The following is a 19,082-nucleotide window of genomic DNA, read 5'->3' as shown; positions in this document are numbered from 1 at the left end:
CGCACAGAAAATATCTCAGATTTGTACTAGACGGTCAGCACTACCAATTCAAAGTACTCCCATTCGGAGTCACAACAGTACCAAGGGTGTTTACCAAATGCCTAGCAGTAGTTGCAGCACACTTAGACAGCATATTCACGTCTTCCCATATCTAGACGACTGGCTCATAAAAGCCAGCTCACACAGCCAGTGTGTACAACACACTCATGACACAATTCAACTGCTCCACGACTTGGGATTCACAGTAAATCACACCAAGTCACATCTGCAACCATCACATGTACAACAATATCTGGGCGCTACAATAAACACCGAATTAACACTAGCGTATCCCTCTCCAGCCAGGATAACAAGTGTACAAACTCTCCTAACAAAATTCAAACTGCAACACTCGCTTCCAGCTCGAGTGTTCATGCAGCTCATAGGAATGATGGCATCTTGCATATTGATAGTACCTCACTCAAGACTACAAATGCATCCACTTCAAGAGTGCTTAGCACGACAATGGAACCAGGCTCACGGTCAATTAACTGACCTAGTGTTGGTAGATAGTCAGACTCCTTAGTTCTCTGCAATGGTGGAACACCAAAAACCTTTCAAAAAGGCAGACCGTTTCTAGAGCCAGTTCCTCAAATAGTCATAACAGCGGACGCATCGCTCTCCGGCTGGGGAGTTCACCTACTGCATCACACCATGCAAGGCAGGTGGACACCACAGCAAAGGTTACTCCGCATCAACCCCTTGGAGTTACTAGCTGTATTTCTAGCCCTGAAAGCATTCCAAAAGCAAGTGTCAGGCAAAGCTGTCTTAATCCGCAAGGACAATATGACAGCAATGTATTATATAAACAAACAAGGGGGGACACACTCTGCAGCTCTCTGGTAGCGCAGCAGATATGGAGATGGGCTATACCACTAAACATCTTCCTCTTAGCCCAGCATGTTCCAGGAGTACAAAACACCATGGCAGATCTGCTAAGTCGACCGACACAGCAGGTCCCTGAGTGGGAACTTCATCCGCAAGTTCTTCAACCGTTCTTTCAACTGTGGGGACAACCACAGATAGATCTCTTCGCCACCCACGAAGACGCAAAATGCCCAAACTTCGCTGCCAGATATCGACACCCACTGTCCAAAGGCAATGCGATGTAGATGAACTGGTCCGGAAAATTGGCGTACGCTTTTCCTCCTCTCCCACTACTTTGGTTAGTGGTATGCAAACTACAGCAACATTCCCGAACGCTTATTGTAGTTGCTCCAACTTGGTCAAGACAACCGTGGTACACCACGCTGCTGCAACTTTCTGTGGTACCACACCAGAAACTAAGCCTATCTCCACGCCTATTAACACAGAACCATGGAGAGATCAGACACCCGGACCCAGCGCATCTCAACCTTGCGATCTGGCTCCTGAAGTCATAGAGTTTGGTTACCTTAACCTCCCTCCAGACTGTATGAACGTTATTACAGAAGCTAGACGTCCCACCACTAGAGCATGTTATGCAGCTAAGTGGAAACAGTTCGTAATATACTGTCAAAACGACCACATCAATCCTTAAGATGTGTCTATTCAACACATCATAGGACACCTATTACACCTTCAAAAGTGTAATTTGCCGTACACGTCCATCAGACTGCACCTTGCGGCCATTGCATAATACTTACAAAATAGACAACATCTATCTCTTTTCAGAGTACCTGCCATAAAGGCTTTTATGGAAGGACTCAAAAGAATAATCCCTCCAAGAACACCACCTTCACCAGTGTGGAACTTAAACATTGTTCTCACACGGTTAATGGGACCCCCCTTTGAACCGTTACATAAATGTGAATTGCAGTTCCTAACTTGGAAAGTAGCTTTACTAGTAGCTATTACTTCTCTCAGAAGAGTTGGTGAACTACAAGCATTTACCATTCAAGAACCCTTTCTGCAAATGCATCATAATAAAGTGGTTCTACGTACTAATCCTAAATTCCTTCCAAAAGTCATTGCACCCTTCCATCTAAATCAGTCTGTTGAGCTGCCCGTATTTTTCTCGCAGCCACAAACAGTCGCAGAAAGAGCTCTTCACACCTTGGATGTCAAAAGAGCATTGCTTTACTACATTGAAAGGACACAAACATTTCGTTAAACGAAACAACTTTTTGTGTCTTTTTCACCACCACATAAAGGTAACCCCATATCAAAATCTGGGTTAGCTAGGTGGATTGTTAAATGCATACAAATCTGTTACCACAAAGCTAAACATACGTTATCTATTCCTCCCAAAGCCCATTCTACAAGAAAAATAGGGGCTTCAATGGCATTTTTGGGGAACAATCCCCGAGATGATATATGCAAAGCAGCTACATGGTCTACACTGCACACATTCACAAAACAGTATTGTGTAGATATGCAAACCAAACAACAAGCAACTGTGGGCCAGGCTGTACTAATAACCCTGTTTCTAACAACTGAAATAGATACTGGTGGTCGCCGCTAAAGGTGGGTACTGCTATATAATCTATGCACAGTGTGTAATCTGCAGCTCCTATGCCTCGAACGGAAAATGCTACTTACCATTATGCATCTGTTCTTGGCATGTAGAGCTGCAGAGTTACAAACGCCCACCTGCCTCCCCGGCTACATTTTATCTGTTCCAGTATTATCTTAATTAGATACAAATTACACGGATATCACTACTTTCTTGTAAGACTCCATCACTTCCCTAATGGCGAAAAACAATCTGGGGATGGAGCCGATGCCCATACGCAGTGTGAGCCAAAGGAGGAGTCTCATATCCTGTGACTTCCAAAGACTTTTCTACAACACAAACAAACTGCAAACATCCGGGCCCAACACTAGGTGGCCATCTATGCACAGCGTGTAACTCTCCAGCTCTACATGCCAAGAACAGATGCATACTGGTAAGTAGCATTTTCCTTTCTGCTAAACTGCTTTTAGGAGGAGACCATAGGAGGGGAGATGGAGGAAGTGAAAGTGCTGATGAAGGCAGATCCCAAAGAGCAGGAGCCCTTGTTGACGGAGGTAGTACCTGACCCTATGGAGGGGGAGCAGACCTGGCCCACAGAGGACGAACTGAAGGAGGCTGAAGGTGAGCTTGTTTCTCATTGCAATTAATGAATGAAATACAGGCACATGAATGAATGAATGAATGAACTATTTATATAAAACGTGCAAATACCCTAAGGCCTCTAGGCGCTAATGCAGTTACAGCTAACTGATGGAGCAGAGTATGGAGGATCAAATTTCCAAGGCAAAAAGCCAGGTCTTCAAAGCCTTACGAAAAGCAAGGTGGAACTGTAAGCCAGATATGGATAAAGGAAGAGTATTCCAGAGCTTAGCTGCCGCGACCGAGAAAGCTCTTCCTCCCCATTGTGCTCTTTTGTGTCTCAGAACGACCACAAGATTTTTTTTGGTTGATCGCAATTGTCAAGGTGGAAGATGTTCCTAATCCCCTCTGGTCCTATATTGTGTAGTGCCTTATGCACAATCCACAAAGTTTTAAATAAAATTATTTTTCGTGCTGAAAGCCAATGCAGATTTTTGATGGCAGCCGAGAATGACTGGTATTTAGGAATGTCCAGTACTAGTCTTGCTCTAGCACCAAGGGAATGAAATGGAAATTAACTTTCTAACTTTCTAAGGGTCCTTATGATCCAAAAGCAGGAGGATACCATCCTCTTAACCTGGTGGTTGAAAGATAGACTGGTGTGAAATAGGACACCAAGGTTTCTTGCAGATTCAACCGGTGATGGGCATGACCCCAATGTTTATGGCCACCATGAGTGAGTCCATTCTGGGTGAGGATTACCGAACATCAGAACCTCTGTTTAATTGAAGATAGTTCTCTCTCATCCAGAGAGCCACCAACTTCATACAGTTATTAAAATTGGCGGCTGAGGCTTCAAATCTTGAGTGATTGACCCTATTAGCTGTGTGTCCTCTGCATAAGATATTACCAGAGCCACTGTCTGCCCACGATTCTGGTACAAAAGCGACATCCACGTGCTGCGCTTGGATAAGGTCAAAGAACTCTAAGTGATGTGTTACTAGGGACCCAGTCTTTAATAGTATACATGAGATGTTTGCAGTTGTTGTGCTACAGCTTTTCATATTTTGCTAGTCAAGTGCCACAGATTCGACTGGGTTATTTGCAAAGTTGGGTATAAGGCACCTGGTTAGGTTAGGGCGACAGAGGTTGGGTGGGTTGAGGTCTGGAAGGGAATATTAGTGCTTAAGTCAGCAGGACCTTTACCATAGGGTCTCAGTGCCAATGGAGCCTCCCGAGAGTACCTGATAATCCCCACTGGCACAGGCGGGGGTACTTGCATTTGGCGCACCTTCACATCTGCGCCATCCTCCATTTTTATGGACTGAGGCAAAAGGCTCAGGAGGGAGACTAGACAGTCTCACTCCCAAGACGGCATCCGGAATGGCACAGCGGAAGTGGGTGCAGGCCTAGCCAGACCTCCCTCCACTCAATCAGCAACAGCTGCTGCGTTGGAGGAGGAATGGAGGCAGAATAGCAGTCCCAACGGGCGGCGAGCGTCTTGCATGGAATTGACAGCAGGTATGTGGGAACAACTTGCAAGAGAAAGAAAGCAGGTGTTTTTAAAAGTGCGGTTAAAAGAGTAAAAGCAGATATCTTAAAAACACAATTGGAAAGTAAAAGATTATAGTGCAGTTAAGATACTTTCCAGAGCAGTCTAGAAGGCGAGTCCCTCTGCAGCTTAGCTGCTAACACATGACAGTACATATTCCAAAATATTAGATTGAGTGGATCCATTTAGAGTTACTTTTGTGTGGTGGTAGGTGGAGAATGAGATTTACAGAGATCTTACATACGTTACGCCTGTAAAGTAGGATATATCTTTAAGTGTGGGGATGGATGATATGTTTCCCTGCACAAGAGTTGCAATTGGTTTGGCAGAATTGCTACTGACTACCACAACCAAGTGTGAGCCTGTGGGTTGGGTAGAGGTTCAAGTTGCATATCAGAGAATTACTCTATAGTTGTTTCTCTAGATTTCCTCAAGGAAACAAAGAAAGTTGTAAGGAAGGTACCAAAAGGAACGTCAGAGTACCAGGCGGCTTGGATTTTGGATGATGATGAAAAAAGTGGATCAGAGGAAGATATGAGTGATGAGGATGATGACATGGAAGACGCACAAGAAGGAAGTGTGATGGATGAACCTTTGTCTGAGGTGAGACCATCAACTCCAACGGGGTAAACTTAATCTGGAACATTAAAAAGGTGAAATTGTCTATCACCACTGTTGAAAATCACTACCTCTGTTAAAAAGATGTTGCTGACTCTTAAAGAAGAGTTCATTTGAATTACCATTGTCTCCCACAGCAGCACAAATGGTAAATAGTATTTTAATCTTAGTGTGACCTTGGGCAGTTAGTATTGAACAGGGCTTCCCATAGGCTTTCCATGGCATTAGAAGAATACCTTGCCTCAGCACAGGGCTGCACATCATTAATTATTAGCCAGAGGGTCTTATCACTGAAGTTGGCTGTCTTTCAGAAATTGAAGATGTGTATAAAGTAATATGTTTTCTTGAAAAATCTTTAGATGAGATGAGAGGCCCAACTAAAGATTGATCGGAAGGCGCCATAGTCATTTAAAGCCTGTAAAATGTTCTCAGTGTTGTTCCCTGTACCTTTCACACATCTAGACATGGACATCGCAAATCACTTTTGAACCATTCCTCTTCATTAGATCAATGCAGGCCAGAAACTAAGAACCCTTTAGTTAAGGCTACAACTAAATAGTCGTGTCCGCTCCTGATCGTGACCTAATAAAAAAAGAAGTACTCCAAGGGCTAGTGGCGTAGGGTGCCCACACCTTTCCGGGAGTTTAGCTCCCGTGTCTGCTCATTCACCCCTGCCCCGTCCTGACGCCTGCTGTCTTTCTATTAGGTCACGATCAGGAGCGGACTCGACTATTTAGTTGTAGCCTTAACTAAAGGGTTCTTAGTTTCTGGCCTACACTGATCGTCTAGAGGGTATTTTACCCTTATATCACTATTCACGTGCACTACTCATCACACGCAGTTTACTCGGTCCTGATGAAACACCACAGATCTTTATGACCACATAGGCGCGAAACATGTCGACCTCATAGTTACCGGCGGCACATTACTCCTACAGGGGTAACTTCTAACCTACGGGTTTTTTATTCTGGCAAGGGTACCACCACATTAAAAACATTTCTTCTGGCAACCCTTAGTCAGTTTTATTTCTCTGCATGCACTTTGTCACCCTCCACATAGGGCTCACCCCACACACTCACATGCACCAAACGGCAGTTCTCAAAAGATCTCCTCTAAAGTGACTCTTCGGGGGACCCGTAGGGCATTGCAGCGCCGCCCAACGAGAAGCAACTGCTCGATGATGAAGCATGACATCCTTCAGTGTGGGTGTGTGTGTGAGGGCTACAAGAGGCAAGACTTGTTCTTCCCTCTTTTGAGTGAGTCCTAGACCTAGGATACCTCTTTCCTTTTCCTTTACCTCTAGTGAGGCAGTGACTTTTTGCACTACTCGCCTAGAAACCGTGTCCCCACCCCGCCCCCCTGTTTTGTTGACTTCATGTTTAGCTTGGAGCACAGGACCATTAACTAGCTCCTGGTCCCCCCTCTTTTTTGACATTATATTTCCTTCTATGTAATGTACGTACATGTCACTGTAGGTTTGTGTGCAGCCCTTCAGTTGTACATTTAATGGGTGTTGATAGCATCTTGTATATAGTTATGATAACTTGTGTAATTTTTGTGCACTAAGTTCCTCTCTTGGTTACTTGTTGTAGGAGGATCAGGGCAGTGAGGACGAAGAGCTAGAAGAGAGCGAAATCTTAACTGGAGCAGGTAGCTTAAGGGATGAGCAATATGATGAAAATGCGGATGGAGAGGAGGATGAGCTGCTTCAGAAGTACAAGCAGCAGAGATCTGAGGAGATGTTTCCTGACGAGGTAGACTCTCCACGGGACCAGCTTGTACGAGTGCGGTAAGGAATATTGAGCAGCAAAAGCTGTGCAGAGAAATTGAAGACAATAGAGAGGGAGGGAAAATGGCTGGTTAAAGTGCCGCAGGATGTCTAGATGAGAATAGGAGGGGTAAATAGCTGGTCCATATCCTGTAAGTATTCCTGCATGCTAAGACAACTAGTCTTCTACATATTTAGTGTCCAGGCTGTGTATGTGGAATTTGCACCAACACTTACACCAGCTAACACAGCTAAGTTTTTGCCTTTATATCGCAATGGAGCCTTCTTGGAAATCCATAAAATTTAGGGGAATTTGTGTAGGCTGAAAAATGTCAGGGATGACCTATATGGAGTTGATGCTCCTTTTGAAATGCCTAATGGCTTGCAGAGGTAAACCGATTCCTGCTAAGAGATATTTCTGAGGATTTTAATGTGTTTTTTTAATTATATATTTTTACAGTGGAGTAACCTGCTCAAGCTATGATAGCGGAAATGTCACCATCGTCTTATTGTGTTATTCAGTTGAAGCAGCCGCTTTTCTGTTATTTTTTTCGAAGACTCGCTGGTTCTTCATTTTCCACAATTCAAAATAAGTGTTTTTACCTGTATCATCAATTTCGAGTGTCTTGACTCTTTTTTTGTGTTGTATCCAAGCAGTTTAGTGCATTTGCATTTCTGACTTCGGTTTTTGTGTGTAAAGTTGCAGGACTATCCTGCACACTGTGAATCTGTGGGAATAACTCTGCATGTACATTTCATCAAATTTGCAAGAGGTATTTTTTGTATTAAAAAATATATTTCTGCAGCTATGGGTTTTTGGTAGAAAAAGCTGATGAATGACCATTTGAAGACTTATTTGTTAAAAGAAATGTTACCCCTAGCATTTTTTTTTTCTAAAAATAAGACTCGTAGGTGAATTTTCCACCAAACGTTTATTTTTTGTGAATGCTTCTCAGATTGTAATTTGACACAAAGTAGACCACTTTAAGAAGTGCAAACATTATTAACTTTGGCAGATACAATACTACAGATAAAATAACCCTTACACCTACTGCTAGTTGTGGGTCTTACCATAATCTTTTTCTCTTAAATGTTTTTGATGTTTGCCCTTCTATTTCGCTCATATGCAATTATGTTACTGGCAGGATTTTGGTTTCCCAAGACATTCAGCTATAGGTGATTCACTGGTCTGAAATTTGCTTTGTTTTATCTCTTTGGCAGGTACCAGAAGTATCGGGGACTGAAAAGTTTCCGGACCTCCCCATGGGACCCGAAGGAAAACCTCCCCAGAGATTATGCACGTATTTTCCAGTTTCATGACTTTTCCAGAACTAGGAAACGCATTTTCCAAGAGATTCGGGCAGAAGAGGCACAAGGAGCGATGGTAAAAATGCTGTAGAATGAGGGATTTGTTTATCATTCCAGGCCACCTAATTTGTGTTTAGACATTTGTTCAGGAGAACTAGTTCGTCTTATTTTAAACTTTTACCCTTCTTCATTCAATCAGGTGGGCTGGTACGTGACTGTTCACATCAACAGAGTCCCTAAGTCTGTGATTGAAAGTTACCTGAATGGAAGACCACTTATCCTGTCTTCTCTGCTGCCTCATGAACAGAAGGTGAGATGTCCACAGGCTTGGAGATTTTTTTTTAACCTTCCTTGTGATCCATGTCTTCTACTAGGAAAAGTTTATTTGCTTGTAAATAAATGTTTGAGGCATATGAGCTGTAGATCATATGCGTTAGCATAGATCGCCATCTGGTGTTGCGCCCAGATGTTTGCACTTTGTTTTTCTTCGGAGAAGTCTTTGTAGTCACGAGGTAGGTGACTCCTCCCTTTAGTGATAGTGCGCATTGGCATCGACTCGATTGCCAGATTGTTTTTTTTCCCGCCATTGGGTTCGGGTGTGTATTGCTGTGCTTCGGTATTGTTTTTGAACCCCTTCAATGCGCATTCCTCAACCCTCGACAGTATTGTCTTTTGATCGCGGTTTCCCATTCGATGCTCATCGTAGAATTTGTAAAACCTTTGATCGAGAACTTCGAGATGGACCGTCGGGCCTACCCATGCCAACCATGCCAGTAGTCGATGGAACGGACTGCATTTAAACTATGTCCCGGGTGTCATGCGAAGTTCCCACGCGCTGACCTGCACAAGGTCTGCAACCTGTGCTTATCCCCAGAACACGACGAGAAGGACTGCGAAGTGTGTTGATCGTCCCGATCGAAAAAGACTCATGACAGTCGGGCTCAACGCCATGAAATGCAGTGAGACAACAGCTTCGTACTGGACATCTTTGGCAAAGATTCAGAGGTTCTGCGTAGACGTAGAGGCAGAGGAAGAAGAACCGGTCTCAGTCTCCGAAGCTGACTCCGACATGGAAGAAGACCTGAACATCACCCCTGCTCAGTGTACCCTGAGTACAAATACCCATGTGACCACGTACCCCAAAAAACCTAATGCTCCGGCGTCACTCCCGCTCTCGGTCGATGCCCACAGAAAGTTTCTAATGCCCCACCCTCTGGCCCAGCTACAAAACCTAAGGACAAGCCTTCCGACTCTGGCTCGAGCCAGCCCCATTCCGGTACCGAAACATCACCTTTGGCACCGAAACATAGGCTGCCTTATGTGCCACTCCCTACATCGCCGGCACAAAAGGCACCGAATGCCTCGGAGCCGAAAGAAGCTTCGGAGTCAAAATTGTCCACAGCAAAATCCTCCGCACCTAAAAGCTCAGAACAGTCCACCTCCGCACCAAAACACTCGGAGCCGAAACATCTTGCTCCGAAAGATTCAGGTTCTAAACACAAAAGTAAGCATTCGGACTTTGAACATTCGGCACACAAAGACCCTCATAAATCTCCCACTCCAAAACCCATTCCTAAGGACAAAGACACTCTTTCCAAGGAACTTCTATCTGAAGACAAAGTTTTGGACCCAAAACAGAAAAGACTCCGTATCGATCCCAATACTGGACACCTTACAGCCACTCTTCCAAAAAAACGAAAGCTGCATCTCTCAGAGGACTGTCCTATTCCTATGAAAATGGATATAGGTACTAACAGTTCTCCTACTTATATACCTCCTTCTCCTCCACCTAACCCACATCTACTAATCACACCATCACCCCCATGTTCACCTGAACCACAGGATGATGATTATGGCGAAGGGGGACGAGGATCAGGACATACCACAAGACATTCCACATGACCCTGATCCATGAGAAGATTACAATAAGGAGCCGGATCACAATAATGACCCTGACCTGTACCCCTCTAGACCAGAGGTCTTCAAACTTTTTGATGCCAAGACCCCCCCTGTCAAAATGTTTTAGGCGTAAGGACCTGACAAAAATGTCTAGAATTTGGTACTCAACATTGACAACTTTCAACCCCCTTAAACGCCCCCAATTCCCACAGCAAATCATTTTTCCAGTGGGGAAATAATATTAAACCGTGTTTATCAAATGAAAGATCAGTGGGCGTGGTCAAAGGTGTGGCTAAAATCAAAAGGCCTCATTTATGAGGAATTGGCCTATGGCAACGCCGGGAGTCTGCTTGCTGCGCTGCCCTATGCCAATGTGAAAGGGCAGAAATGCACCTTTATTTATGAAATATGATGCATTCTTGTCCTTTCCCACTGCTTTGGTACACAAATTGCTGCCTAGCGCCAATGTAGGCAGAATTGTTTTTGTGCAGGAAGGTGCCCAGAGAGGGGTTTTCTTCTTTCTATTTGAGCTGCAGAATGCAGCACACATGGAAAGAGGAAAAAATCAGAGGGGACATCAAAACATTTCTTCTCATTACGCCTGCTGTTGGAAAGCGTAAGGTTTTGCGCTGCCCCAGGTTTACATGGTTTGGTAAATCTGGGGCAGTGTCAAAATACATGGGTGTTGCGTCGGAACACCCACTGCAGTGCCCATGGAACTCCTACTTGACAGACTAAGGCAAGGCAGCGATTTGCGCTGCTTTGTCTTACTCCATATGTATGAAGGCACTCATAGCCATGCAAGGGGACTTTGCGTCATCTCATAGATACGGTGGCAGCGCTTGTGCTGCTGGAGCTTTAAAAGAAATTACGCTCTGGCGGCTCAAGCCTCTCATAAATCAGCCCCAAAATATTTTGCTACGTTTTTGAGGTCTTTCACCATCCGGTAGCTACATATAAAATAATGGGTAGCTTAAATTAAAAATACATTTTAAAAAGTTATTACTCAGTAGGAAATGCACTGTAGTACGTTAGGAAACCGCTATTAGTTAATGCACTGCAGAGGTCTGTGTGTAACCAGAGAGCCACAGAATTTTGGGGCAGATTTACAAGCCATATGCGCCTCCTAGTGCTGCCATTGTGTCACTTTTTTTGACGCAACTGCGGCGTAAATAATTCTGGCAATTTGCAATGTGACGCATCTAGGGAGATGTGTCACGTTGTAACGCCCTGCGGCACATTATACTTGTTCCAGGTATAATGTATACAGGCTAGATTTTCCCATGCAAAAAACCATGTAGAACTAACACAGTGAAATTTACAACATTTCACTGCGTCCCTCTATGCGTTCACTGCTTCAAATTCCCTATGCCTGCTCAGACCAGGCGTAAGGAATGACGCTGGGCTTTTTGTGTGAGACTCACTCTGTTGTGGAACATTCATGAGCAATTTCAGCGATGCGTCACTTTAGTGCCAACAGGTGCGTCAGTATTTCTGACTCATCTGTTAATCCTTGTGCCATGGAGCACTGTATTGTAAATACAGCGCATCCATGGTGGGGCAAGGACCTTTGGCGCTGGTGCAAGGAAACTGACGCATCTATGCAGATGCATCAGTTCCTTGTAAATCTGCCCCTAAATTTGGATGGTGCAGTGGGGAATAGTGACTTGTGGATGTTTAGTGCTACGAGGTCACAGCCTGTGACAGGAAGCACTGTGAAAGTGTAAGTAATTATGTTATTCTTGTATTGCACACATTATAAGGTAGACTGCTTCAAACTGTGCAAAAAGTTTTTGGATATAATGGAGCTTCCGAAGTGTAGATTTTAGTAATACCATAACATAAGTAATGCATTTTTGCAAACTGTCCCTTTAGCACCTCCTCTGAGGTACCAAGCAATTAAAAGCATGCAGTTCACAGCCATGTTATGTCTTCTTACTACCACTAAAAAAAGAAATATTTGCCATCACAAAGCAATAAAAGCCAGAACCGCTCACAAGCACCATTTACATTTGCAGATTACCTCAAAACACACATTTGCATTTCATTCAGGCACCCTAGCACGAAGGATTGTTTCAGGCCCAAGCCCAGCGTTTCACAGCACAGGAGACAATAAACTTCAGCTGCAGCATCTTTACCACTGCATCCTGGTTTTCAAAAGGAGGAGCACATGTTTTAAATTCCAGGCTAAAGTGAGACCTGGAAATGCGCGACCCCCTTCCAGGACTCCATTGCCCCCCTGCGGGTTGCGCCCCACAGATTGAAGATCTCTGCTCTAGACCCCCCCCACCTGATGACAATATATGCTTTGTACAGCTTATTAACAGGACTGCTGAATACCACAGGATGGAAGAGTATTTTCTAGTAAAGACATTCACTCGTTCACAGAAGTCCACTAATACTTTACCCGTGCTCAAGGGCATGATAAAACACATAGAATAGGTCTTTAAGGACCCAATCGGAGTCAGAATGCTGACCCCTAGAGTGGATAAAAAGTACAAGCCCCCTCCTACAGACCCTGCATATATTAGGGGTCAGTTGCCCTTAGACTCTCTTATCGTATCTAACGCCAGCAGAAGAGCTAATTCCCAAACTACAGGCGGCACCCCTCCTCCTGATAAGGAGTCTAAATTAATAGATGAATCGGGCAAAAGAGTGGCCTAACAGGCTAAACAGTGGCGAATCGCCAATGCTCAGGTCCTGTTAGCATGATACGACAGAGCTCATTATGATGAGTTAGAAAAACTCATCCAACACTTGCCTGATGAGTACAAGACAAAGGCTAACAACCTCACTCAAGAAGGGAAGCTTATCACCAATACTTCCATAAAATGTGCACTGGATGCAGCAGACCCAGCATCTTGTACCATCAACACCAGCATACTATTACGCAGGCCCGCTTGGCTTTGAATCTCCGGATTCAAGCAGGAGGTCCAATCCTACATACTCAATCATCCATTTGATTAAGAGCATCTTTTTGGGCCAACAGTCGGCACTTCACTTGAAATGATGAAAAAGGACACAGAAACTGCTAAGTCCATGGGCCTTGCAATTACCTTCCAGCAGGGGTTCCTTTTGCTGCTCCTTTTTTTGAGGTGGCTCAAAAACAGTGTTGTCGGAGACAACCTCACCCTCTTGTAAAAACAACCAATCCACCTCCTCCAGAGGTTATTTTTGAGGAGGCTACAGGGGAAATAATAGGGGACGAGGCAAAGGTAATTCCACCCGCACTTCCCCTGCCAATAAACAGTGACTTCCCTCCACTACCCACGATCACTTAACACCGGTCGGGGGTCGCCTCTCACAGTTCCAACCTGTCTTGAATTCAATCACCACAGACAAATTTGTAATACAAATATCCAACATGGTTATTGCCTGAAACTTACCAGCACTCCACCAACAATCCTTCTGAGACAACGTGCAATGTCATCATAACACCTCATAGTAAAAATATATAAGGAGACACCCTTTTTAAAGAAAAGGGAATGGGTAAATGATCAACAAAAAACAAGAGTTCCCTTTTCCTGTTATGTGACAGATTGGACTAGCCTCATAGTCCTTGCTGTCAAATCCTATTTTGTGATGGCCTATGAGTATCATCAAATTTGAGTCCCACTCCACAGAGCAAAAAATTTACAAAAATATCAGTATAGAGCATTAGCTTTTCCACATGAATATTCGTGATTTTAAACAATTTCAGATCTGCTTGAAAAGTAAACAAAAAAGATATAGGAAGGAGATTTTGCAACTTTCATATGAGGTTTATTATAGCAAAACAAGCCAATATTTTACCTACGTTAACATTTCATAAAAAACAAATTAACACATACAATTTATTAAAAAATATATAAATATTACATTCCTTTTTTAAAAAAAAAACTTCAAGAAAAAAGCACACAAACTGTTGACGCGGCGTTTCGGTGAAAACGTTGATCACCTTCCGGACAATGCTTTCTAGGGTTAAAAACAATCTGTATAGAAAGAAGTAAAAATGTATTACTAAACATTCTTATTAAACAAGTTCTATATCTTATTGCTACTTATTATAAATGCAGTATCTGGCTTGCTACATTTCTGTTTGAAATTAGTTAACTCATGAGTTTAATCTTAACTGCTAATTATCCCCGTTCACACAATGTACATGTTTGCTCCTATTATATCATTTTATACAAGGCTAGTAGAATCATGCGGATGACAACCAAAAAGAATTTTTCTACAAAGAGGGGACTAATACACATGAGCATGAGTATTCCTCTGTTGCATCTGCTATTATTTGTTACTTTGTGGGATTCACTCCTTGACGTACTCTGTTAATAGATTAAAATCATGAGCACAATACTCACTGATGTAATAATTTTCTGGTTTCAGTTAAACTAGATTTGCCTCTATTTGTGGTACTAAAACTTTCTTGGGGTACCCGTTGTTCAATTTGACTGTAACATAAAGAAAGATGTCTTTTATTTGCCACTCTTGATTTATCTCTGGGCACTCATATCTGGTTCGCAAGATAATAATCACTTACTAGTTAATATCTAGGGCCGGATTTTAGGTATATCCTCTGCTCCTGATAAATTGAAGTCATTTTCATATAGATAGTTGTTGCTGAGTATAGTCAACTGTGGGAACAAGGAATATTTGCGTTGAATCCTGCTCCTTATTTACTACGTTCATATCTTGAATAAGTTGCTTCAAAAAACTTTTAAACAAACCTAAATTATATTGAGCTCAGGCAGTGTGGGTTATTAATATCCTCTATTCAGCAGTTTGTATTTCATTCGGTTGGTTCTTGAGGGCGCTGCAAAGTACAGTCCAGAGTTATACTTCCTACTGTGCAGTACTCTTGATCATATTAATGTTTATATTATCCCTCTTACCTCAAATTATTTCCGCCTAGGATCTTTATAAAGTCTTTCTTTCAGGGCGGTTGTGGTCCAGAATTCAATTTACTGTGGAAACACAACTTTATTTTAGTCCAAATTGGATTATCAATAAGATTTATTAATGAGGTTTATCAATCATATAGTAGGTTTATATATTACCTTAGAATTATGTGCTGATGTTGACCTCTTTATTTTGATGTTGGTCTGCATCTTTGGATGGCCTGATATTACATTTTCAGGATATTCTGTATATCGTGCAGAAAAAATGGGACAATTATTATCTATTGAGTAGATCTATAAGTGTCAAGCCTCTAGTTTTAGTTATAGAACTATTGGCTGTGCTAAAGGGCTAAAATGCACTCCACTTACTTGTTGGTCTTTGAGCACTACTTCCACAACTGTCCTGTCTCGTGGCTGCAACTGAGAATGAAGCTCAGTTTTGCTCTTCTATTTATATTCCTGTTGATTGGGTAGATTGACCTTAATTGGTATTAAAGGTTTTTACTCAGGTCGATGTGTCTATTTATTTCAATGCGTCGGCCATCTTGGAACGTGTTATTTCTACATTTGAATCCCTGTTCTACCAAGAGTTACTGTAATTTCAATGACCTTTTTCGAGATTTTAATCGTGTTTTTGAGTCAGTCCTGTGAGTAAAGTTAACATCACTGGCTGGTTTCAAAAAGATTATATGTTTACGAGCATTCAGGAGATTTCGTATTGATATTAGGTTTTGCTTATAAAGACGGACTCTACTCCCAAGAACGAGCCGCCAACTTGAGCTGTTGTGTTTGTAAATGAAAAACGTTATGAATGTATTCTAAATTGAGCTTATCCTGTTTACTTATATTGTAATAAGTGCCGGAGTGATGTAGAACTACTTTACCAATTAATATGTGGTAAAGTAATGCTCTATACTGATGATATTTTTGTAAATTTGTTGCTCTGTGGATTGGAACTCAAATTTGATGATACTCGTAGGCCATCACAAAATAGGATTTGACAGCAAGGACTACGAGGCTAGTCCAATCTGTCACATATAACCAGGAAAAGGGAACTCTTGTTTTTTTGTTGATCATAACACCTCACCCTGTTAACACCTTCCGTGCGGCCCCGATTTCCTCAGTGTGCTGGGGCCCAATGTTAATGGGTGTGGTCGTGACGGAACCATTCCGTCATCAGCACAGCTCAACCGTGACTGATGACGGAATGGTTCCGTCACCAGCATCGAAGGGGTTAAAACAAGAGGTTCTCTCTCTGTTACACAAACATGCAATAGAACTGGTCCCATTACGTCAGTGGTCTTCAAACTTTTTGATGCCAAGCCCCGCCCCCTCGATCCTCTCCCTCCCCATCAAATTTGTTTAGGCTTAAGGAGCACCTCCTGACACAAATTTCTAGAACCTGGTAGTCCTTATCATTGACAACCATAAATGATCTCCCGAGAAATGGTCAATCTGTGGTTGCACCTCATTAGTACCAGTTTAAAACCAGAATATAGCAATAAGCCACAAAAAGGGGACCAGTACAGCTTTACAAAGGACCTTCTACAGAGTGGCAACACCTGGTGCTGCTTTTTAGTAACTTTAAAACCTTTTTTAGTAAATACATTTTTTTGGGTTAAAATCAGTAGTTTATGCGGCAGATGATGGATTATATGGCAAATGTATAATTATGCTAATATCGCTGCGGCCGCACAATCACATAATTCCCGTGTCCCCTGGTATAATAGATGTAATACATGGGCTGCAATTTTAATGCACGGCATTAGAGGAAAACCATATTTATTTCATGGGATGCTGACAGCTTGGCAATTACTGCTGCCTTTAACTGGAGGCCGATGAAAATTAATCATCATAATTAAAAATACCTAGTTTTTTTTAGGTCTTTCGTCGTCTGGTAGCTACATATAAAATAAGGGCAGCTTCAATGAATAATAAATACATTTAAAACTATTGTTACTCACTAGGAAAAGCACTATAATAAATTATAAAACCTCAATTAGTTAATGCACTGCAAAAGTCTGTGTGAAACCAGAGAGAGACAGAATTAAATTGTGGCTGGTGCAGTGGAGAAAAGTGACTTGTGCATCTTTAGAGCTATGAAGTCACAGCCTGTGACAGAGGGCACTGTGAATATGTAAGTTTATTTTTTTATACTTGCATTACATGCAGTATAAGATAGACCGCTTCAAAATGTGCAAAATGTTTCACGATAAAATGGTGCTTCCTAAATATTTGGGCTGCTTCCAAAATATACAGGCTTATTTATAAGCCTCTTGCAGTACCGGTGCGTCATCTTTTATGACGCTCTGGTTGCGCAGAGTGCAGACCTATATCTAGGAAGCCATGCAAAGTCAACGCAGCGCAAGTGTGTGTGTTGCTTTACACTGCATCAGTCCTTCTCAAAGTGCCTAAATAAACATTGTTAGTGATTTGCAGAAATGGGCTTTGAAAAAAGAGCTGAGGTACCTACCTGGCTATAGCACTTTAGAAGTGCCTACATATAAATAAATAGCGTGTTGAACATTGCTCCTCTAATCACAAACATTTGAACGCAAAAAATTATCTTCCATATGGAAGTGAAGTTTGGTGCAGCGTTCGACTAAACGTAGGTCACTGCTGCCATCATTTACTTCACAGATGCCTATGCTACTAAGGGCAACCAGAGACTTAATAAAGGCCCCCGCATGTGGGGGGGCTCCTTCAGCATATCTTCCAGGGGGCCCCCCTCACGTTTTGTTAAGCCACTGCCTATTACCGGCAACAGCACTCTCTGAAATTGAAGCCAGTCATACAGCTAAACACACCTTTCTGCCAGTGTGCCCGCTGGCCTGAAAGAAATGTAAATGTGCACAACGAGTTAATCTGCAAATCCTTTACATTTGTAGATTAATTTGTTGTGCATATTTGTATTTCTTTCAGGCCAGCAACACACCAGTAGAAAGGCTGTTTAGATGTCTGTCTGGCTAAGATTTCCCAGTACCCGAATAAAACTTCAGGAAAAGAATTTCAGCTACGTCTTGGACGTTTTCTTTTTGCAAATGAAGAGCACGACCCCCTTACCATGCCTCCACGGCCCCCCTGGGGGTCGCGCCCCACAGATTGAAGATCTCTGCATTACGTCATACTCCCTATACTTTTTTATTCAAAAAAAGACGACTCCCTCAGGCCCATATTGCACCTAAGATCAACTAAACCTCTACATTGCCCGACCATTTCCATATGATCACCCTTCAGCAGGTGCTCCCATTACTTCAACAAGGCGACTTTCTTTCCACCCTAGATTTAAAGGACGCCTACTTCCATATTCCCATTCACCCCTCTCACAGGAAACATCTCGGGTTCGTAGTGGACGGACAACATTACCAATTCAAAGTCCTCCCATTCGGGGTAACAACAGCGCCAAGAGTCTTCACCAAGTGCCTACCAGTAGTTGCAGCTCATTTAAGAAGACAGCAAATTCATGTCTTCTCTTACTTATATTAGTGGCTAATAAAAGCCAAGTCACAACACAGCTGCATACATCACACTCACAAGACAATTCAGCTGCTTCATGACTTGGGATTCACTGTCAACCTCACCAAGTCTCATCTTCAACCCTCCAATACACAAGCGTACCTTGGAGCCACAATAGACACTTGCAAAGATCTAGCGTACCCCAACCCAGTCAGAATACGCAACATGCAAACACTAATATCACAGTTCCAACCGCAGCACTCGCTACCACCATGAGTGTTTATGCTGTTGATTGGAATGATGGCGTCTTGCATTCTAATTGTTCCTTACGCAAGACTCCAGATGCGTCCCCTACAAGAATGCTTAGCAAGTCACTGGAACCAGGCTCAAGATCAGTTAACCGATCTGGTGTTGGTGGACGGCCGCACTCATCGATCTCTGCAGTGGTGGAACACACAAAACCTTTCCAAAGGTCGGCATTCCTCGACCCAGTACTCACAGCAGACACATTCCTTGCTGGTTGGGGAGCTCATATTCAACAACATACCA

The 19,082-nt window shown here is 42.8% G+C and overlaps 1 protein-coding gene across 1 annotated transcript in view; it reads left to right on the top strand.

Annotated features, from left to right (window-relative positions):
- The window catches only part of TSR1 (TSR1 ribosome maturation factor), an 83,979-nt gene that overhangs the window by 35,239 nt on the left and 29,658 nt on the right, over positions 1–19,082 (top strand). Inside the window, exons 6-10 of the mRNA XM_086955184.1 lie at positions 2,944–3,094; positions 5,029–5,207; positions 6,815–7,011; positions 8,212–8,374; positions 8,498–8,608. Of these exons, the coding sequence (XP_086811310.1) occupies positions 2,944–3,094; positions 5,029–5,207; positions 6,815–7,011; positions 8,212–8,374; positions 8,498–8,608 (801 nt within the window). The remainder of the gene's footprint in view (positions 1–2,943; positions 3,095–5,028; positions 5,208–6,814; positions 7,012–8,211; positions 8,375–8,497; positions 8,609–19,082) is intronic.

The sequence above is a fragment of the Lissotriton vulgaris genome, chromosome 2_1 (assembly GCF_964263255.1).
Source record: "Lissotriton vulgaris chromosome 2_1, aLisVul1.2, whole genome shotgun sequence".
Classification (NCBI taxonomy): Eukaryota; Metazoa; Chordata; class Amphibia; order Caudata; family Salamandridae; genus Lissotriton; species Lissotriton vulgaris.
The sequence above is the reverse complement of the archived record's forward strand: the minus strand, read 5'-3'. Positions and strand labels throughout refer to the sequence as shown.